The 24,970-nt window shown below is 35.1% G+C and overlaps 1 protein-coding gene across 2 annotated transcripts in view; it reads right to left on the bottom strand.

The window, feature by feature from the left end:
* Positions 1–7,669: 7,669 nt before the first annotated feature.
* l(3)73Ah (polycomb group ring finger 3-like lethal (3) 73Ah) overlaps positions 7,670–24,970 on the bottom strand; it is a 33,170-nt gene continuing 15,869 nt past the window's right edge. For both annotated transcript variants that reach the window (XM_081768064.1, XM_081768073.1), the window contains exons 4-7: positions 20,413–20,565; positions 11,775–11,920; positions 10,485–10,628; positions 7,670–8,086 (exon numbers count right to left, since the gene is read on the bottom strand). In XM_081768064.1, the coding sequence (XP_081624190.1) occupies positions 7,961–8,086; positions 10,485–10,628; positions 11,775–11,920; positions 20,413–20,565 (569 nt within the window). In that variant the 3' untranslated portion in view covers positions 7,670–7,960. The remainder of the gene's footprint in view (positions 8,087–10,484; positions 10,629–11,774; positions 11,921–20,412; positions 20,566–24,970) is intronic.

Here is a 24,970-nt window from a genome sequence, read left to right as displayed (position 1 = left end):
CAGCGCTTGCAAAGGATGGGTTATGAACTTTTATGTATTTCAGACGGTTAATTTATATGAAAGGAAAATATATATACAAGATGTTCCATGAATGAACCGCAAAACTTTGTATACGTGTTCAAAATCTTAATACAGGAAAAATCATTTGTAATTTCTTTGGTCGGAAACGCCTAATTCTGGACGGGGGTGGGGGGATGGGTCATAGAGTAGCTACAGAGAATGAGACAACCGACAAACTACGCATGCGTATTCAAAACCTCAATACAAGAAGAAAATTTATCTGTAAACAACAAATTACGGAGATGGGGCCAATTTAAGTAATTAGTAGAATTGATTGTAGGGTGAGTCTTCTACCTGTGGACGTATGTCAAGGATATGGACTATGGAACGAAAATAATAACTGTGGAATAGTTTCGTGACAGATCCATGGTGCTACCAAGACAATTACGCCACAGTTGCTACAGGCAACCTGGAGAGAAATTTAGTATCACCTGAACATCCTCCGTGCCACTTATTTGGCACAAATGTAGGAAAAGTCCTAGACAAAATTATTTCAGAAAAAGTAACACTGGAAAAAATGGCAACGCAGAAAATAGCCTCTACCTCTGAACTGTAGAGGAAAAACTGACTTCGGATTGTAATTTGTCGTTAGCCCTACGTGGATTTTTGCAATTACGTATACACGATTCGTGATGCATTAGAAATAGCGGGACTGCAGTGTATGTATTGACTAGAAACTCACCTAATGTAGAGAAAGGAGTCTTGAGTTTTGAACTAGCTGCAATGCAGGTAGTAAGGACCGTTTGGAGAAATGGCATTACCCTGCGTGGGTGTTTTTACAACGTATGTCGAAATACATGGAGTAAGATAAAATATCTTCGACTCACGTAACAGATGATGATTACAAATAACTTTGCTGACAGATTGATTCCCTAGTATGTTTGCTCACAGAAAATCAGAAATATGGAATGCAATATCTACATGACATTGATCCCCTAGAAGTGCTGAGTTGCTGTAGTAATTTGATATCACTTCTGTCAAATGAAGTAATAGAAAAAAATGTAAGATTGAGAAGGGCTGCTCCGCCGTTTTCTTCACCAATGTGAAACATTCATGAATGATGCAATTCTTTACAATGACGTGAGGACTAACAATATATACGAGGGCTGGAATAAGAAGTTTTTGCACACAGTAGAAACTAAACATCCTTCAATTTGGAGGTAGATAATAATTAATCCAGGAAAACGTAATCATGAAATCCAGCAATATGCTCTAGGCCAGAAAGAGTGCTGAGATTGATTGCCATTATGAAGAATCATTTGCGTAATGTATGTACTGACTTTTATGTCTAACGTCGCAAGGAACTACCAGATTTCTTGGCTTCAATTGCTCACAGTGTGCGGCTAAGGGTACGCTGAGTACTTGGATATTGATGATATATTGATGTATTGACTTTTGTATTAAAATAATGGGTATTTCATAATTGCCTTTGTATATTGATGTATTGAATCTTTATCACGGATTGAAAGTGAATGCTTTTGTATGAAAGGAATGGCTGGGTCCCACACTGATCTTTCTGTGGCTATATTCAAAAGATTATTATTTTTTTTATTATTTTTTTTTTTTTTAATGTTTTTCCGCACTTGTTGACGAGTTTGTGCTATTGAAGGAAGTGTTCATATGAAACAGAATGAAACTGTTAGAAGTGAAATTGTGTAAATATACAAGTAAGGATTATTTTGATTTAATATTCGTATTGCATCATATTGTGTGTTTTGATACAATTTCTCTTATTCTTTGATAAATATATAATAATCTCAACTCTCTTCTTCACATACTGTATTATAATTTTTTCAATTACTTTTCTTATAGTTTTCTGTATTCCTTTCTGTTCTATGTATTATACAGTATTTATGTAAATCTATATATATTGCAGGTTCACTACTTCCCGGCCATTTTCTCCGAAAAAAAAAAAAAAATGAACTACACATTTCCTGTTATTACACCGAAATAGCAGCTTAGTGTTCTGCCCTTCGAGCGGAGTGGCCAAGGATACCGATGAACATCATCTACGAAGTGATCGGAAGCATGGAACGACGTTGTGCAACCTGTGTAGAAGCGCGGGGTGACCACACGCCTTACTGATGCTCTTGATCCACCACAACCTCATTTGTCTTCTCGCCACACACATTGGGTCATTTTCAACTATGGTGCGTTTTGTCAAATAAAGGTGTTGGGACTGTGTGTTGTGTGTTTTCTTCCCCCCTTGCACACTTTTTTTTTTCACGCAGGTGTTCATGTTTTGGATGCCTAGGATCAGTCAGGTGTGTTTGGTCCATGTGGACTAGGATTATGCTATCTTTTTGGACACCAGTGTAGTTATTATGCCATGTTACAATGGGTTGATGATCACTGAAAAGTAAAAGGCCTTATTTCTGAGATACACAAAATATATTTCTGTCTATTAAGAACACTTTCAAAATTGGACAAGAGGTTTTATAATACTATTTGGGTTCCTGCTTATTAGTGGTTGTTGTAGTACAATAACATTTATTCTCTAGCAAAATCATAATAAACATTTAAAATAAAAACCGTAGTTTTGAACGGCATTCGTAAAGAGTAATCCTTTTCTTACATCTATAGGCAAGTATATATAAGGTATGGTTACATCTTGTATCACGCTTTTATTTCATGTTTATTACATAAATATGAAGAATACGGATAAATTATAAGCATTTAAGACGAGAAAGATACCCGTTTTCTAAATAAAATATTTGTTATAAAAATCATTTTCTGTGAAAACTATAATTTATAACGAATATAACTTAAAAATTATTATTTAATGGAAACAATTAACATGTATTGTTATTTAACTTTAGTGATTTTGGAAAAGAGAACAAACTGAACATGATTAAAAAATTATATTTTTGTATTAAACAAGGAACAGGCAACTGTACATATTTTTCTTTATATATATACACACAACTTTATCACATAAAAATATACTTTTTACTGTATAATGTTTAGCAAAGAGAAATATTTTGTTGCCAACGCGAATTTTGAAGTGTTGTGAAGCCCTGTGAAAACTTTTTCACAGGTAATTCTTTTTAAAACACTACACCAGCACTTTTATTTATTGACCACTTCTTGATAGCTAAGATGGAAAAAAACATAATATACTTAAAATATTTATCGTTGACATACAGTTTTTATTTATTTATATTTATCAATATTATACGTATAGAGTAAGTCCCATTTTTTTGTTTGTTTTTGTTTCCTGGAAAACAAGATACCGGTGCTTCCCAAAGCTAAAAAAGTGGAAGAAATTAGCAGGTACGTACTGCTATATATATTTATTGTATTGTCTTTTATAAATACATATATTCTCTTGTCTCAGTCTTCAAATCGATTTGACTGAAGAATTTACTCTCTAAACACAAAAATTAATGAATAAAATGGGTAGAGAAATAGGATTTGAAAAAACGGCGCTGGTACTCCATATTGATGCGTCCCGCGATGAAAAAAAGCACTGGTCACTCCTATTTGTATGCTTGACTCTCCCGCAAACACACTACCGTTCCACAGAATTTCACAATCTTGTTATTAAAAAAACCTCTGTAAACTCGCAAACTAACAACTACATATATAGTGATCCAGGGAGTACGTCAAATTTACGTTAAATCATAACTAAGGAACATGGGAAACTTCCACGTTGTAAAATTATTTCGCTAAAACGCTTCGAGAATTCTATAGGAAACTACGAATATGAATAGTCATACTATAGTACTGATAAACTAGCTTAAGTATGAAACTATAATTTCCCATGCAGAAGTTGAATACTCACACCGTTTTGGCCGAAACTGTTTTGAATAGTGAAGTCAACATACAACGTTTCTCGAAAAGTAACTGTAAGAATTATTTGGCAATAATGCTGCTCAGATAGGTACGAGCATTTTTTTCCAAGTCATGTCTGAAACATTTTGACTATCTTCACAAATGTTCTTGAAATTTTATACACTGAAGAATTACTGATAATAATAATAATAATAAAAGCTGCGAACATTTAAACGTCGCATTATTCTTAAATGTGCTTTGTTTACCAAGATCATGACTGAACTTTAAAACAGGATGTCCCTAAGTCATCTTCGATAATGAAGAGAATTTAAATCCTAGGAGTCTTATAAAATAAATTCGTAGACATAGATGTATTCCATTGTAATTTATACACTTCTACGAATGAAATGACTTTTTGGAAGCCCGTAACAATGTAACCTTAGTACTTGCACAACAAGCAACTAATTTCTGTAGATGAACATTTAAGAAGTTGAAAAAGAAATAAAAGCCTATAATTTATCGTTACGAAATTACGAATTGTGCATATTAAATATAATATTCTTACCTTGTGTATTCAATATGGGGTATTATTTATTTATAATTTCAACGTGCTCCGACGTTTTCAGAACCTATTGTTAAACCTCATTACAATACACTCATAGTTGTATCTTGTTTTTTGTGGGACTATCCTAGAAGGAATAATGAAATATATATATAATCGGAAGATACTTATGGCAAAAGATAACACAAAAATTCACATCAACAGATGATTCCTTTCAAGATTTAATCCATTTATTCTTGCAGATTTGTAATAAGTTATTTTAACACTGACATTTATGACTTTTGTGAAAAAAAGAATCGATCATCCAGAAAATTGTTGGTCATTATTCATACATCAACAGATTATCATCTTGGAAAAAGTGTGTGGAAACAAATGAAAACAACACACTGAGATTATACAGTATGCATGGTAATTAGGGGATATTCTTGCGAAAATATATACTCACATTATAAAAATGGGATGTGTAAACAAAATGTTCGCTTAAATATGATAACTAATGACGAACTCCACTGTTTTATGAAAGCGGCTCATTACAATTTTTCAAGAATAAGGGGCGTAAGCATCGAAAGAGAGAATGTGGTGTTACCTTTTATCTTAACTACCTTCTGATTATTTACATTTTATTAATCCTTCTAGGATAGGTTCACAGACATGAAGGTTCAACCATGAGTGTACTCTAAGGAGGATTAACAGTTTTTGAAAAAATGTCAGAGCACTTTGAAATTATGCACAAATAGTTCGCCATATTGGATACACAAGGTAAGAGAATATTTATTCAGTATATTTAATTCACATCCTATTTCATCCATCAGTAAAAATGAATTGTACAATTTTTCGTCATTTTGTAATGACATTACATTTTATGTATGTAACACATTTTATCCGTAAATAATATCTAGATTAATACATCAATTTATAATAATAAACTATCTATTCACATATTTTTCACTGGTATATGTTTGTAAAGAAGTACTGTAACATAAGCCTAGAAAGTTATTCTTATCACGATTTTCATCAACTTGATTACAAGTTCTGAATTGACATAATAAAAGGAAGCGAACACGTGAAGGTCTTTTTTTTTTTCTGCATCTTTGAATTTTTATTAATTTGCATGTAGAAGAATATTTCTTGGATGTAACACATCTTGCAGTCACTATTAGCATCATTTCCTTAGAGGTGTTTTTCATTCTTTTGTAAATTAACAGTAAAAACGCACAACGATTAAAGAGAGAGACTAAAGATCCTAATAAAGAACTTCCGCGATTCTTGAGTTGAGTTGATTTTAGTTCAGCGTCCCTTTCAGCAGCGAGGCTATATGAGACGTGGACCTACTGATTAACGTGGAATCCGAACCACATGAGCTCCCGCCGAGAATCGAACCCGGGTCTCCCACGCCAAAGGTGCGTACGCTAACCGCTTAGCCACGAAGGAGCTCTTCCGCGATTCTGAAACTACATTGTATTTAATCAACTTAAATGGTAGTTTTAAATTCATAAGCTTGCTCTTTAAGCAGCCTACATTATAATATAATCCATTAGTTCGAAAATTACTACACGAACTTTTTAAAAAGCTTAATTGTTAATAATAAATTATTGGACAGTGAATAAAATGAAGAGAGACGAAACAATAATAATTATCATCATGTATCGAGTGTGAAACATTAACATTTCATCATAAGATTGACACGTCCAAGGTAAAAAAAAAAAAAAAATAATAAACTAAAAATCCTATCGTTCATGTTTCATAAATGCAAAGGCATTCAAAGTAGCTTACGCAGTAACTTCTGCAATACATAGCGTGTGAAACATTCTATTCTCATACGATTAATGTATCTAAGGGAGATAATAAATAAAAAATTCTACCGTTCACATTTAACTAACTCCAAACGCACTTTAGAATAACTTAGGCAGTTGCTTCTGCAATCCATAGCAGAATGATGATTAAAAAAAAAAGTTAAGTTGAAACTGGAATTTACGTTGATCACTTAAGCCAGTAAAATAAGCAGCTTTTGCCATGTATCGTACGAACAGGGGATTCAACGCTACATAGGCAAAGATTGCATTTTGTATAATCCTTCCTGCATACTGGTACTTATAATTGGAAGTCTTTCTACATGATACAACAATATAGGTTTTCCAAGTCAAAAAAGTTCCCGAATCAAATTAACTGTAGGAAAGATAATATAATATCAGTATTGATAACGTTGATATAAAATAAGCTGCTTTTGCTCCAACTACTGTATATGTTTTAAAAGTCTAGGTTCAGCAACATAAACATGGTTTAATTAAGTATTCAGAACTATGGATATATATTTATGTAATTTGTGAAGTGTAAGATTATTAAGTAACTCTTAAATTTTAACTGGAATATCACTAGAAGAACAGAATATAGGAAAATTATGTGCTAGAAGATTTTAAAAGGAAATTAAGAATACATTATATCTAGGCTAATATTTTCTATTTCATATTTCACGAAAATATGAAGTTTTGTTTCAGATTTTTTTTAAACTAATTTGCTCATTTGCTATTACTATTATATTTGCTTATTTAGTTCTTTAATTAATAATAATAATTCAAAATGACGGAGAAAATAGATCAAAATCTGTTGACAACAGTCTAGTACTTCTAAAGCATTACGAAATAAAGTGATAAGTTGTCTTTGACAATTTTTTTTTATTTTATCATAGCTTAAGTTCAGCACTAATCAATTCTAAAGTCAAGGAATGTGCAGTCAACTATGAATGTATTGGAAAGATTTCTCAAGGCTATTTGCCACTTCGTTTCATAGCAGTTCTTAAGTATAATACTAGTATAGTTTTATTATTATTTTCGACAATTTAAAATAAACAGTGAATCCACCGAAGCTTCTCTTGAACTGATTACACTTCCATAATATGAATGCGCCTAGTTTCTGCTGCTTTATTAAAAAACGGTAGAGACCAAATTTACCAAAACATCCACAGCTGAAGAATACGATGTTATTTTATACCCACGAAAAGTAACAGATTAGTTACTCTTAATTATCTACTAACCTGAATAATGTTCCTTACAATTGATTATTCTTTTTTGAGGAGGGAAGAGGGCATTATTCAAGTTAGTAGATAATTAATATCACAATGTGTTCCATACGCTCTATTGATGATGATTAATCTCTCTTGGAATGCTTCAATGAAAACTCTTGGAACTCCTTACACCATTGCCAAGCACGCACTATGGGACTAGAAAAACTATATTGCAATACTCACTTCAAGGTTGCTTCAAATACTACAATAAGTATTCTATTACATTTTTAATGTATTTGTGCACACAACTTGTACAAAATAACACATAATCAAAATAAAGAAAATAATTTAACAGATCCAGTACCTTACACTCGTCAGGAACATAATGAAAATAAACAAGAAGAAGTTATAAGCTTCCTCTTGAACATATTAACGTCTTTTATGAAATAAAATACGTATTTATTTATTTTTCACTCACACAACGTTGTCACTTTCACTTACTTCACGCACAAGTTCACTGTACAAAATAGTATTAACAAACAGATGTCCTTAGTCAATATTTTTCATAAGTCTATTCGTGGTCGATACTGTAGTTTGAGGGGTGGGTCACGAAACCTCCACCGCGTCACATACACGAACTTTAACGTATGGTCTTTACCCAGCAGTTCATCGTTACACAAGATATCAATCTGCAAGAAAAAGGCAAATAACAAATCAGTCGTAATTGCAGTGGAGTGGTTTAATGCTAGCTTTACATGGAATTATTTACGCTTTTTATATGTTACGCAAGATGATACGAAGTATTCTGACAATTATCAAAGTATATTTTTACACGGTAGAATCTTTTGTTATATCTTAGTTTGGTAACCCAGGCTGTAGTTTTACAAATACAAATTAATAACTATAATATTTAAATACGGGAAGTTTGCTGAAATGAACTATCCATGATAAACGTTTGTTTTAAGAGCTTTGCAAAGCGAGGCTCTTAAGCGTTTCCTCCTCCCCTTTCTTTTTCATCATAACTGAAGAAACGGAAAACTGATAATGTCCTAATTTTGCACCGTCAAAACTGAATAATAACAAAATTTCTGAATAAAGATATCTCTGATTAATGCTGTTCTTCAGGGATAACATTCAATTACTTCTTTAACTGATTAACACTGAAACATACATTACCACTTTTCATCCCTCACTGATTTTCCTGAAAATTCAAAGAAACTTTATATTGTACGAGTTCAACCGAACTCATCCGATCTGGATCAAACTTGGCATGATGGTATCCGTGTCTTGCTATACAATCGTGTGAAGTATGGTATGGGCTTTTGGTTCACTAATTATGGACCACCAAATATAGGGTGTGGACTTAATGGAACTTTCCCAACACAATTTTAATAAAGATTTGCTTAAAAAATCACTTAAACATGATTTATTTTTTGCAACTGAGAAACTAAAAAAGTTCTAGGCAGTCACGCAATACACAAAGGTACAACTGGACTCTACAGCAGGGAGAGAATAAATAAAATAAATACTTCTAATGTGTTCATTTTGTGATGATATTAAAATACTGCTTGGGATAAATAACCACGATGCTGACGTCCCCATTAATCCCCCAATCAATCAATAAAACAATGTTCAAAGTATGCGCACTGCAGCCTTTCATGAAGCATGTATTTTACAAGATATAGTTTCACAGGCTACATGATTATGCTTAGCTTAATTCTGCATCAAATGCCAATATCTAGTAAGCATTAGTGTATTTTACCTAAACTGAACGAGATTGTGAGAGCCATATTTCTTTACCCATTTTCTACTTAACTGCCAAAGCACATAGCTGCAATCGATATTATAAATACTACCGTATGAAATATACCTGGACGTGTCCCAACACCGAAATATGAAATTGCATTTGCTGTTTCACAAGATAATATAAAGAAACAAACATATACTAACTAAACTAACTAACTCTATGACCTATGGAACCCGGAGGTTCAATGCTGCGTTCACAAAAGCTCTCCACTGACTTCTATCCTTAGCTAACTGCATCCAGTTTCTACTTTGTATTCCAATCTCTGCGAGACCCATCTTAATATTGTCCTCCCATCTGCGCCTAGGTCGTTTTCCGATTGGTCTTCCAGTCAAGACTTTGAAAGCGTTTCTACTTTCTTCCATTCTAGCTATATGACCCGCCCACCTAAGCCTCCTAGACTTGACGACCCTAACAATGTTGGGTAAACCGTATAAATTATGTAGTTCCTCACTATGATAAATTGTTCCGTCTAAGTTAGATTTCAAATTATTTCAATATACCCATTCAGCAGCGCTTCACCACATTCTTACTCATGGAAAAATAACTCATAACTTATTTTACACTGAAGGAGCCACTATAAAATCTGAACTACAAAAGAGCTGTCACCATAAATACTGTTCGAAAAAAATAAATGGAAATGCTAACCTTAACACACACTATTTGAATTTCAAAAATACATCATGTGATTTGTTTTACAACTCATGACGTGCAGTAAACAAAAGGAAAACATGCACATCTAATTACATGAATGAGGATTTTATTTTTTCCATCCAAGGATATATGTACGTACATCGAAGGAAAAATTTACTGCCGATACAACTATATCTTCGAACAGAATGGGAATAATTTAGTTTTCTATTTTAAAACGCATGCTGAGCGTAGCAATATACAAATTTAAGCACGAATATTTTTCAATCTTGTTATTGCAATCCTTTTTTTTTTTTTTTTTTTTTTTTCTCGTACTTCGTAATTAATTTTTAATAAAACTTCCAATATTCGCAATATACAAAAGCTTACGATTTTTAAAGGAAGCACAATGGGAATACGTTCTGAAATTAACTACTACATTAAAAACGTTACGAAATCTAAAACGCTTACTTTTGATCTCAGTAAATAAAGTTATATATATATGGGCAAAGTGCAGTTACTGATAACAGTTCATTAATCACGGCGGCTAATGATGGGTGTAACGTTTTCTATTTTCTTCTTCATTCTTACAATATACTTACACAAATTACATTTCAAAAGATAAAGATTGGAATTAAAAAGAAACTACTCACATCTCTATACTTTTCCGTTCCACTCAACACCTTTTTCGCTATGAACTTCTTCAAATGTGTAATGGTAGCCTGGGCGGAACATCGAATAAATCTTCGCTTCAGGGTCTTCAGGTTTGCACTTATACATTCCAGACAAACATTCACCTATAAATGTAGAACACAATAGCGTTATAATCACTTGAACAATCAAATTATAAAGAAAAATATCGGGCAATCGAAAACTTCTACGTGATTCCTCGAAATTACGATAACGTTGATTTTTAATTCATTAGACAGACAGACTGAGAAATTAGAGATCTATACAAAACATAAGCGTTCGTATCAAAGTTAGTTGTTTGATACTGGTTAATCCTTTATCAGCCACTTTTAGTAGTAAGATACACGAGAAATCATAAAAAATAATCCAACCGAGTGTAATCTTTTATATATATATATATATATATATATATATATATATATATATATATATATAAAGTACGGGACAAGAATAAACGACCAAAAATGTCAATAGTTTTAATGACACTTGTGGTCGTTTATTCTTGTCCCGTACTATATACATATATATATATATATGTTTCTAGATGATTCAAATATTGACTACGTTGCGATCTTGAAATAACAGTTTTAGTAGTTGATTAACGTTATATTTGATATGTGCCGCCGAACAGTCTAGTTAGAGTCGAGACAGAGATTATAGTAAAAGGACTACGTAGTAGCAAACTAGTATCGAAGAACGAGGAATACAAATGGGCGTACTAGAAATTAATGGAGTTTTCCCAATCATATTAGATTTAGGTTTAACCAACCTTTTGAGAGTTCTTAAGAAAACTAATTGTATATTTTGGAATTTGATTTTATATCCAACGCAACTGGCGAAGTTGTTTAGAGATCTTTGAGAGTATTTGAAACAAGATTCACAATACACGGCACAAGATGTTACACGAAGTATGTTTTTAAAGTAAGTACTGATACTTCATACATTGATATAGATTTCCTATTAAATACAACCATTGTAAATTATTTCATGTTAAGTTTTTACATTTACTATGAACAGTGAGTCTGAAACCATTATTTTTTCCTCCCATTTTCATAGCATTACAATGCAATAAAGTTGTTTCACCTGCATAAGACAAGTCACATTTTCTTATAGAAGTTTATATTATACAGTGTAAGGCATTTTTTAAACACAATTTCCTTATAGAAAGCTCTTTACTTTGAAAAATATAAAACTACAAGTTACAAACTAAAAACTCTGATCACTATTTGTCTAAGATAAAGGCGATGTCTAACCTGTTCATCTTGGCGATGATAATCAGCTTCTGCATGCTGATCTGGAATAGTCTTATCGTCATCAGCATCAGGAGCATTTGGTGGAGCGTCCTTAGGACATTGAAGACCGCGAACCCTGTAGAACTCCCTCTCCCGCTTTATTTCATCTGTGTTAAAATAAAAAAAGTTAGTTTGAAACGAAACATATGGACAAAATAATAAAATGAAGTATGAGTTGCCTGTGAGACTGACATACTGGTGATCACTCTGAAATCGATACTGCCCAACTCATTATTAAGATAAAATATTATGACAACTGAACACAGAAAAATTAGGAATCAAAACTGGAAGCTTACCTTGATAATTTTCCTAAATAAAACACGATATATTTGGGGTAAGAAATTTTTGCCTCTGATCAGAACGATGGTAAAAAGAGCACAACTAGAATTATATCACAACGATCATAGATAGTGATTCACCAAAAGAAGTTATCGAAACACTGTACATCTTTTAAACCTATAACGTCTATACTACTTTCTATAAATATATATATCTGATGTTGCAACGATAATGTGTGTTTTATTTTATTTATTTATTCAGGGAAGATTTTTGTTAATTGGCTATACCTACAAAATTGAAGAAGAAAATTATATAATGTTACGAATAATTTTTCTTTATAGACTACTTTTTATATTTATAGTATTTAAATGTCAATGTTTGTTAATTTCGTTGTCAAGGACAATAGTCCGGTACCTAAAATAACATTTTTGTGGCCATAATTGTATATTTATGCTGTTACAGATATAAGCTAGGACGCCAACTTTGATAGATGTGTATATAAAATTACGGCGAAGAAATGATAAGTACTAAGTAAATACAGTGTATTAACAGAGCAAGAAATAGTTTAATTTGTTGAAATAATTATCGTAGTAAGATTTAGTGGTAACTGAAGTAAGCTTACTCGAACTGTGGCAGCAATATTTAGCTCTTTATTTGGCAGTGTTGCTTACAAGCAACATCGCATTCTATTGCGTTATCCGCACGAATTATAACTCCAATGATCATTTAATTGGCGTTATTGCTTTCACACAATATTAATATACATGATTTGCGGGTCGCTTGTTAAGAAGTTTCTAATCTTCGTCAACAGGGAACAGTCAAATTTAGTATTGTAGAAGCTTTATTCCTTACATTCCGTAAGTTTTTTTTTTTTTTCCTGTAGGAAGATATTTAAACGAAACTGCAGCTAACTACTGAAAATATTCTTATGATATTTGACCATAATAGGGCACTGCTGCTCAGTAGCAACACATACGAACTATTTTATGGTAATATTGCTTTGAAATAAACATCCTGCATTTTGTAACCAAAATACAAAAATACTTCAAAACTTACGAAATTATGATCGGGAAGACATGGTTTACCATAAAAACAAACTAAATATTTTAATGGTAATACTATTAATGCTTGCTAATTAAAGTGTTAATTTTGTGTTACAATGTGGATGGTGGGTGTCAATCTCTCTCTCTTTATATATATGTGCACAAATAGGCACTAGGGATGTTTTGCAACACAATTTTATTTCTTATACTTTTACAAAGTCGGCAGAGATCTGGGCATACTCATCGTCGCTTTAAAACGCCTTTCTTTTAGTCTGGTCTTCACATGGGGGAACAGCGCGAAGTTACAGGGAGCGATATCTGGACTTTACGGATGGTGCTCTAACAGTTTTAGTCCAGTGCTGGTCAAATACTCTGAGCAAACTTTTGAACGGTGCGCTGAAGCGTTATTCTGGTGAAGAAACCATGTGTTCATACTTGAGTTTGGGCGCAACTGGGAAAGCTGTAAGAACTTTAGGCAGACATTCCTTGGTATGCCACTTCCCTGTGACTATTTTCTGTGTTTCTAAGACAACTTGCTCGACAATTCCTTGCACACTAAAAAATACCGCTATCATTCTCTTCACTGATATGGACTTTCGAACAGCCACGGGGGTCTCCTCATCTTCGAACACCCACACTTTGTTTTGAGCCTTGATCGGGACGTCATAGTAATAGAGCCAAGTTTCGTCACTCGTCTCAGTAGTATTCACAGAGGAAAATTTTCAGTTTTTAAACTGTTTCAACATTTCACAGATGAAACACGGTGTGCCATCTGCTCGTCGGTCAAGCCATATGGTACCAAAAGGATACAAAGCTTTCAAATTCGAAAGTGATCGAAGAGAATAGCACTTACTGCTAGTACACTAATGCTCAAGCATACCTCAATTTAATGGCATGTAACCTGTCTGTCTCAAGCATTTTCCTTACTGCAGCAATGCTTTGTTCAGTCACAGATGAAGATGGACGACCTGACGTTGGAGCGTTCTTAAGGCTGGAATTTTTCCTTTTTGAAACTCTGGGTACCACTTAAATATCGTTGTACGATGAGGACAATCCTCTCCAAGCACAGGAGTCATTTCCTCTAAACACTGATCAACACTTAAACTGCGTGCAAAATTGCTCGATATTCAGTTTCTGATCACGGCATCTCCACCTCTTTTCACTAACACAGCTGAAAATCAACTGACACTGAGACAATAACTAAAGCTTCTACAATGCAGGTTTGGACATGTATAAACACGCGCTAAGTTGAAAACTCTTGTGATGATCCGTTCTGTTCTATTGCAAAATTTTCCTAGTGCTCTTTGTATATACACTATGTGATCAAAAATATCCGGACATCTCCAAAAACATAAGCTTTTCATATTAGGTGCATTGTGCTGCCACCTACTGCCAGGTACTCATTATCGGCGACCTCAGTAGTCATTAGACATCGTGAGAAAGCAGAATGGGGCGCTCCACGGAACTCACGGACTTCGAACATGGTAAGGTGATTGGGTGACACTTGTGTCAGAAGTCTGTACGCGAGATTTCCACACTCCTAAACATCCCTAGGACCACTGTGTCTGATGTGATAATGAAGTGGAAAAGTGAAGGGACACGTACAGCACAAAAGAGTACAGGCCGTCCTCGTCTGTTGACTGACAGAGACCGCCGACAGTTGAAGAGGGTCGTTAAGTGTAATAGGCAGACATCTATCCAGACTATCACACAGGAATTCCAAACTGCATCAGGATCCAATCCAAGTACTATGACAATTAGGCGTGAGGTGAGAAAACTTGGATTTCATGGTCGAGCGGCTGCTCATAAGCCACACATCACACAGGTAAATGCCAAACGATGCCTCGCTTGGTGTAAGGAGAGGAAACATTGGACGATTGAACAGTGGAAAAACGTTGTGTGGAGTGACGAATCACGGTACACAATGAAGCGATCCGATGGCAGGGTGTGGGTATGGCGAATGCCCGGTGAACGTCATCTGTCAGCGTGTGTAGTGCCAACAGTAAAATTCGGAGGTGGTGGTGTTATGGTGTGGTCGTCTTTTTCTTGGAGAGAGCTTGCACTCCTTATTGTTTTGCGTGGCACTCTCACAGCGCAGGCCTACATTGATGTTTTAAGCACCTTCTTGCTTCCCACTGTTGAAGAGCAATTCGGAGATGGCGATTGCATCTTTCAACACGATCGAGCACCTGTTCATACTGCACGGCCTGGTGGAGTGGTTACACGACCATAACATCCCTGTAATGGACTGGCCTGCACAAAGTCCTGACTTGAATACTATAGAACACCTTTGGGATGTTTTGGAACGCTGACTTCGTGCCAGGCCTCACCGACCTACATTGATACCTATCCTCAATTCATCACTCCGTGAAGAATGGGCTGCCATTCCCCAAGAAAACCTTCCAGCACCTGATTGAAAGTATGCCTGCGAGAGTGGAAGCTGTCATCTATATATATAAAAGAGAACGCACAAAATCCTTTGTCCGCTCATCACGCTAATACGGCTGAACCGATTTCTTTCATTTTTGGGGGGTTGTTAGGATTTGGACCCTAGATGGTTTTTATCATATCACTTTAATTTTCAATTAGCAGTGTCTTGAGATAATTGACCAATCAGGTGTCCATACGTACAAAAAATCCTTTGTCCGCTCATCACGCTAATACGGCTGAACCGATTTCTTTCATTTTTGGGGGGTTGTTAGGATTTGGACCCTAGATGGTTTTTATCATATCACTTTAATTTTCAATTACCAGTGTCTTGAGATAATTGACCATTCAGGTGTCCATACGTACAAATCCTTTGTTATTAGTTCATCATAGGTATAAAAATAAACGTACTTATATGCAACCCGCATGACCCTGTGACTCGGCGGGTTAACATAAATGACAGGCGCTATAAATCACTTGAAAGCGAAAAAGTAAAAATTATCTAAGTAACAAAGTTTATTGCGTTCCGGGATGACCGCAGCGAAGCGGGGCGGGTTGGGGTGACCGCAGCGAAGCGGGGCGGGTTAACATAAATGACAGGCGATATAATGTTAACATTAGTGCAATCTTCTATGGTTTTTATCATATCACTTGAAAGCGAAAAAGTAAAAATTATCTAAGTAACAAGGTTTATTGCGTTCCGGGGTGACCCCAGCGAAGCGGGGTGAACGCTGCTAGTCAAGGCTAAGGGTGGGCCAACACCATACTGAAGTCCAGCAGTACCGATGGAGGGCGCCACAAACTTGTGTCATTTTCAGCCAGGTGTCAGGATATTTTTGATCACATAGTATATATATATATATAAACCTGAGATAGCACCTTTCACGAGTGTTCTGTTCTGGATGATCAGAGAATAAATAAATCTATTGATTGCAGCTATTTTATATATAGAGGTCACTGAATATATATATATCAGCACACTTCAAAAATTTGTTTATTGATTCGAAATAATAAATTATGCTGAAGAAAATATTCGAAATGGGTTTGTAAAAGAAATTAACTTACGGTACTTTCCTTACCAATGTGAAATACTTTTAAGTTCGTCACACTGTAACTACTGAAATGTATTCATGTGACACCACTTTGTAATTGGAAGTATCTGCTATAGTAACGAGAGAGAGAGAGAGAGGAGAGAGAGAGAGGAGAGAGAGAGAGAGAGAGAGGAGAGAGAGAGAGAGGAGAGAGAGAGAGAGAGAGAGAGAGAGAGAGAGAGAGAGAGAGAGAGAGAAACTATGTGCACAGAAGAAATCGAGCAGTTTTCCCTTATGCTATTTCGAAAATTCTACTCCATCGTTGACTTCGATTCCACAAGATCTGGCGTACTTTTCATTGAACTCTATAAGAAAAAGCAGTTTTTCAATGATTATTTCTCTATGACACGTACAAAATTTGGCCAGGATTGATTAAGCGATGTACACTCCATTCCATAAAAAATGAGAGTAATTACTACAATTGTTTTGAGCTACAAAAATTCCAACTTCAGGTATCTTCGGAAACAGTATAACAAAGATGCCAGGTTCGAGCCCCCAAGCTAACCTTTCCAATTGGAAAAAAAAAAGTGCAAATGAGTTTTCTTCTTTTAAGTATATGCTGAAATGTTATTATATGTAAAATAATAATAATAATAACATTCATTAAAATACATTGTAATATAGTATTTCGAAACTATGCATACATCCCAGCACATGCTGGTTTTATTACTTACGTTTCCATACGTAAAAGAACATTTTCAAAGAAATGAAAGACAGTAAACATATTTCTCGCATTCACAATAAAATGAAAAAGACAAAGAAAGAAAGAAAGAAAGAACATTTGCATCGGATTTGAATGTCACTGTCTTGGGAATTCAGTTATGTTTCTTCACCCGTCTGGGACAAACTTTTTGACATTTAATGCTATATTCCTTAATGAATGAATAGTTAGATAATATAATTATATTAAAATAAATCAGTTGTATGTATATATATTTATACGATCATTTCAAGGCATAAGTAATTATTATGTGGTAGGAGTTCACAGAACGCCAGTATATTATATGTGAATGTGAAATTCAAATTAAATACAACGTAAAATGGCAATTCATAAGTGTGTGTTGTCTATTTGTCAGCAGCTATTTATCATACCAAAGTTACTTCTCAGTTTGCCAGCCGAAGCTTTTAAACAAGAGCTACTTTCTGTATTCTGAATATTATGCAATTTTATAGGTAAATTGAAAGACCTACATGAGCAAAAAATGTCCAAGAACCGCACTCGTTCTATTTTGCTGTGCACAATGCCTACGTAGCTATTCTTACTCTCTTTAACAGTCTCGTACACCACAAAACCAGTTAAGGAGTCAGAACTGAAATCTTTATTTGCTAAGAGATATTTCTCCAAAATCTTACGTGGCCGGTAAACAACTTTTATACTACACATCTGTCATGTCTATTACAGACTCGGTTACGACATTAAAAGTGTAGAACTTTTGTTATAAGAGAAATAATTCCTTAATGCAATATAAGGATCAAGGTCTCTCATCAATACTTTTCCTGAAATACATTGATTGATTTTGTCTTCGAAAGTTGACAAACCACCAATTTTCGTTAACATGAAGATAATTTGCAGATATCAAGTAACGTCATGAATCAACACTCAACGAAAGGAACGGTAGTTCAATGAGAGATCGTTCGCCTACAGTGCGAGAAGTTCCTGGAAAGATGTGGAGAATAACATTGTATCTTTTGGTTCTTCCATTTCTTCCCACATTCCCATTTCACTAGTTACTCTACAGTCATTTACTTGTGTTTACTACCTATCTCCCTTAATTTAAAGGGCAGAACAGTGTGTTACAACACTCAATAAAACCTGAATTAATTCATTATTTCATTAGTTGATTTCAAGGTCGGTTATTTTTCTGTATATAACCGTCGTTTTAATTACTCCTCTCACTTATTGTTTTATTATAAATTTACCGTTAAAAAAAGAATGATTAAGTTCCTGATATTAGTTTTGGCTTCAAATGAAATTGTGAATACATTATTTTGTGTTATATATATATATATATATATATATATATATACACGAGTATATATATAAATAAAGTGTGTTCTACTTTTGCATCCCTATGGTACTGTTCAACATGTATTTCAAATTCCTTTTTGATCGTAATCTCATAATAATCTTGACATGATATCACACAGGCATCTAATATATTATTTAGGTCTCAATAAAGAAAAGAAAAGAAATTGGACTACCTACGTTTCCAGAGCTGACTACAACTGATTGACACTGAACACGATACACACTGTATATGGACTACACAAATGCTAGCTACTAACAGAACCTTTAGAGAAAACAATACTCTACCCAAGTTAATGCGCAAATAGCACCACCAAACATACAGCAAAATAAATACCTGGAATTTGAAAGAGAAAAGAAAATAAAGCAAGCGAAAGATTAAAGAGATGTATATGTACGATTATTCACAAAGAAAATGTCACTTTGAAATAACTTAATTTGTCCTAAGGTTTGCTAATTTTATATTGTATCGTAATAGTATCTCAAAAGGCTTTTACTGATATTTCAGTGACCTCTTGAAAGGGTAGTACTTGCCAGTGACCATCTTTGTCAAAATACGTTCTACTCCGAGGGAAAAGACCTTTTGTTTATCGAGCTTTTTGCATGCATAACTCGCCTACGATAGTGCGTCGCAAATTTACAGCTGAATATTTGAAAAAAGGCTGCACATAATAGGCAATCTAGCTACAACTGGATAAAGAAATTTAAAAAAGACTGGATATCTGCATAGAGGTAAAAGCAATGCTATGATAATATCTCGTGCCAGTATTCAGCTCGGTACTACAAAAACTCATAGTGTAGTGAGAGTTGAGAAAACATGGTATTTACTCGATTGTAAACAGATTTAATTGTTTTCGTCTTGGTTAAAAAATGCCTCTCTTTTTAGGATCGGTATCATTAACAAGGCTGGCTAAGTAGATGACAAGTTGAAAGCAATGTACATAGAGCAGCTCACCAGGGAGGATAGAATGATGAACCATAACCGCGTAAAGCAGGCTAGTCTATCTCAAGTGTACACGTGGATTGATGACAGGTGCAAAAGTCTCGATAAAAAAATCGTCAGTTTCTGTTTAAAGTGTTCGATCTTGAACTCGCCTGATAGCACAGAAGACGATAATCTGTACAAAAGCAGAAAAAAAGGATGAATCTAAATCATTTAGGCAATTAAATAGCAGAAAACTTACTCCTTATGCTTTGTATGCTTTATTGTATTTTAATTTTTGATTTCCAGAGGTAGGCTTATAATCAGATAAATACGGTATGCGTGAAGAATTTTACAGTGATATATAGCACTGTAGAAAGAACGAATATGTTTTATGTTCCTATAAAACTTCCTAGTGATTCCTTCATTCTACGTAACTCGTTATGTATTATCTTCAACACAAGCTAACTAGTACAACTTCGAAAGGGTTTATTTCTTTTTCTTTTTCAATGTCTACATCTAACGTAAGATAAATATATTCTAGTCGCAATCCAATTTTTCTACTATTGCATAATAATCATAATATATAAATGTGTAGCTGTACCTTTCAGTCATTCTAAAGTTGCAAAAATTTAACTGCAACGAAAATAACACACAGAACATTTAGATTTTGTTAAGGATACATTTCGCCGATAGTAAGAACACCTTGAAAGAAAAGAAAGAAAGAGTAGACTGTATATACCGAAAGTAAAGAACTTTTATTGAATAAAAATATGATATATAAAAGGAGCAATATTTGCTGTGTACTTACTCTCCTGAAGATCGGGAACTAATTTGTAGACAATGTCCTGCATTGTGCGATCGAAGCTTATATACTGGAGAGGATGAGATTGGTGAATTACAATCTGGCACGTCGGACATGTGTTGTTCTCTTCTAAATGCTTCACAAGACAGCTCTTACAAACTAAAGATTGAAAAGTAAAAACCCTTGTTTAAATAGAAACAAATACGAAAACATTCGATAATTCTACATAATACTAAAATTACTAAATTTACTTTGCCGCCAATACAAGGCAACTCATAATGTATGCCAATAGAGTGTGATTATGAAACACTTCTGTGAAAGCAGTACGAACTACGAATAATAATTCATATAGTAAACACAAATATACACCAAATTATATGCTTTTTAAAAACCAAACTTTACATATAACAAATTACTCATCTACAAACTGAACACACTACGTATTGATATAATATGACGATCATTTTTATAATTTCTTCTGTGTTGATATAATTAAACACGCAAAAAGCTTATTGCATAATATACCGTATTTGCGCGAATATAGGCCGCACTTTTTCCCTAAATTTTGGCTTGAAAATCATGGTGCGGCCTGTAATCGAGATCTGGGTTGAAATGAATAGCATTACAAGTTACTGCAGTTACTTTCGTAAAGCATCAAAGACTTAAGAAAATAGCAGAAAAAAACATATCTTGTTCACAAAAATTGAAACCTTCATTGGGTACTGGTAACACCTTACCCTTGCACAGAAATAATCTGACACTTAATACTTTTATTAGCAGGAATACGTATCTTCGTTATAGAGTTGAGTTGAGTTGATTTTGAGTTTAACGTCCCGTTCAGCAGCGAGGCTATATGAGACGTGGACCTACTGATTAAGGTGGAATCCGAACCACATGAGCTCCCGCCGGGTTCGTTATAGAGTATACACCTAGGTATGATATATACACGGAATATTATGTACAGTAACTGCTCTTGAAAAAAAATGCAACTTTGTTTCGCAAAACTGTGTCAGTTTGTAACCACCCAAATGAAGCAAAATCACTTCCCACCATCTCAGCATTACCAGCATCTGATTTTTCACCTTGCTAGACGATCCAGAATGCTGCTCAAAGTCACTATCACAAAGAAGATCATCTTCATAAGTCACCCTTAGTTATGCAGAAGTTAAAGAAGGGGAGGGAGAGAGATGCATCTCAAGTTACTGTCTAATTGAACTTTCTCGTAAATTTAGTACTGCGGCCTATATTCGAGATTTACTTTTTCTATAATCCCGTGTTAAAAGTTTAGGTGCAGCCTATATTCGCTCGCGGCTTATATTCGCGCACATACGGTAACTTAATTTGTCTTTTTCCCTGAAGTGGGGTGTTCGAGTGTAGCATTCTAAACATTAGATATAACAACCGACATACGAACACAAGTAAATGAGTAATGCGTTATATTATGTATTCCACATGCTACATAAATAATTACAAACTTCACATCCCCATTCTGCACCGAGATTACATGCAGCGGAAGGCAGGGTTTAATGAGAACATGCCTCCACCAATGATCGAACAAAGGATCAAGCACACAAAACACGCTTACCTACTGAAGACACTTCTATCACACCATATCTTAATGTGTTTATACGCTTCTTTACCTTACTTTCAACTTGTATTTATCTTATCTGTATTTATTTCTGTATTCCCATGCAAACACAAGTGGGGTTTACCAAGTCCTATTAGCAACGCCTGGAGAAAGAGACCGTAGGAAAGAACAATAAAAATGTTTCAGGAATTTACAGGATCACCCACATAGCTCTGTTCCTTGTCAACGGACCATAAATTTAAGAAAACAAGAGGCGACCCTCGGTTAGAAACAGAAAAAGAAATTGCCAAATGTTCCCTTTTCTCTAGATTTCTTTCAGTCTTGAATCACTCTTTGTGTTAATGTGTTCAGTTATAATTCGCTACAATGTCAATGTTTCTCCGACCTTGGTTAAACAATAACGCTTGTGACGAGCAACATTTGGAACAAAATCCGGAGCCCAGGACTTATTCGCCAAGAACTCCAACGAAAGAAGATAGTGTTGTTGTTAAGAGGGGAGCTAAGTTACGTAAGCAAACGGTGATGTTAGTGATTTTTTTTTTTTTTTTTTTTTTTAACGAAGTATCATCGATAATGGTGGTGTCTTAAGTTCCAAAAACTTAAATAAGTTATTAACGCAGGCGACTGGTCTTAGCATTAGTACTATAAAAAGAATTTGTGGGAAAATTGATATGAAAAACTATTCGACACCAACTAAAAAGAAAATTGTAAAACGAAAACTTCAATTCGACAAAATTGACGATTTCACTCGTGATTTGTTGCGACGAACAGTTTTTGAATTTTATAAGGAAGGCAAATCTCCCACAACGGAAGCGTTAATTGAAGCAATGAGACTTAAGGGAGCTGATACCAAATACATGTTTCCATACCAACGCACTATTTATCGCCTGCTACGAAGTATGGGTTTTAAATATAAATCCTCGGTGAAAAAATGTATTCGTAGTGAATCACCACATATAATTGCATGGGGATACAAATACCTGCATAGTATCAATAATCTTTGGGCTCAGAGTTATGCAGATGTGTACCTCAACGAAACGTGGTTTGATTGTAACTCCTGTCGAATAAGAACTGGACAGACGATTCGGACAATTGTGCAGTAACGAGTCGTGGGAATAAAGGTGATAGAATTGTTATTTTACATTGCGGGGAGCGTTCAGGTTTTATTGACGATGCGCTTCTAGTAACTCATAAAACAATGCCTAATGCTTCAGCAGATTACCATGGTAGCATGACTGCAGGTATCTTTGAGAATTGGTTTGAGGATAAACTATTGAAACGCCTTGACACACCACCTGTAATTGTTATGGACAATGCCTCGTATCACAGTTGTGTTCTCAACCGAAAACCAACCTTCTGGAAGAAAAGTCAAATTCTTAACTATAGGACTTTGATTAATATCCCCATTTCTAATCCTGTTCCTATAATTCCCGTTCTCCTTGAAGTTATAGAAGAAAACACTTCTGTTACCGGCAGAAAAAAGAAATATGTCGTGGACGAATTAGCTGCAAAATATGGACATATTATGCTACGTTTACCACCCTACCATTGCATCCTCAACCCCATCGAAATGGTATGGTCAGAACTGTAGCGCAGGGTTTCGTCTCAAAATTTAAGGAAACGACCAGTGGGATAAGTAATACAACTTCTTAAGGAGTCCAGCATTCATGTGACGCCCGAAAAGTGGATAAATTATTTGGTCTAGGAATTAATTCGTGCGGTTGGTACGCACACATTGAAGCTGTAGTACAAACACAAAATACATAAATACCTTAAGAAAAATATTGTCCATCGCTAGCCACCACTTTCGCCCATCTGTCAGGCAATGTACGGATTCCGTGGCGAAAGAAGTCCTCATCCTTGGAAGCGATCCAGTCAGAGACCCATGTTTCGATATCTTCTGAAGAAGTAAACCGCTGTCCAATCAAATCGTTGTTCATGCAATCGAACAAGTAGTAGTCCGAAGGAGCAACGTCTGGTGAATACGGCGGGTGGGGTAAAACTTCCCATCCGACATTTTCTAAATAGGTTTTGACCGGTTTTGCGACATGTGGGCGAGCGTTATCATGTTGAACAATAAGTTTATCATGTCTGTTCTCCCATTCTGGTCGTGTTCTGGCCAGAGCTTGCTTCAAACGCATTAATTGTCGTCGATAACGTTCTCCATTCATAGTTTCACCCGGTTGCAGCAGCTCATAGTACACCACACCTTTCATATCCCACCATATGCACAGCATAACCTTTGCACAGTGAATATCTCGTTTGGTTGTGATGGACCTGGTTCACCTGGTTTCACCCAGGCCTTTTTTCGTTTAGGGTTCTCGTAATGGATCCACTTCTCATCACCCGTAATAATTCGATGCAGAAACCCCTTTCTGCTCTGTCGTTGAAGCAGCAATTCGCAAATGGTTTTTCGTCTTTCAACGTCTCTGTCTTTCAATTCATGTGGAACCCAATGTGACATCTTTTGAATCATTCCCATGGCTTTCAAGCGTTTGGAGACTGTTGTTTGATCAACGCCTAATGCTGCTGCAAGTTGTTCCTGCGTTTGACACGAATCCTGCTCGAGCAATGCTGTCAATTCTTCGTCTTGAAATTTTTTTGGCTGTCCAGCTCGCTCTTGGTCTGCCAAGCCGAAATCATCACTTCTAAACCGTGCAAACCACTTCTGACACGTTCGCTCAGCTAGAGCATGGTCACCATACACTTCCACCAAAATACGATGACTTTCAGTCGCACTTTTCTGCATGTTAAAGTAATGCAGCAGGACACCCCGCAAAAACACTTTATCAGGCACAAATTGCGCCATGTTCACTTAACTACAAACTGGTGTTGTTGACGCTTTAATCCACTGCCCTATACTACGAACGATACGCGATGACAGGGGTTTGCAACACATGTGTGGATACACGGAACTGTGGGACGCTCCGTTCGTTGCGCCATCTCTTGTCCACCCGCACGAATTAATTCCTAGAC

The sequence above is a fragment of the Thermobia domestica genome, chromosome 1, assembly GCF_964235325.1.
Source record: "Thermobia domestica chromosome 1, izTheDome1.hap1.1, whole genome shotgun sequence".
In the NCBI taxonomy this organism is placed as follows: Eukaryota; Metazoa; Arthropoda; class Insecta; order Zygentoma; family Lepismatidae; genus Thermobia; species Thermobia domestica.
Note: the sequence above shows the minus strand (reverse complement) of the source record. Positions and strands in the feature narration are given on the sequence as shown.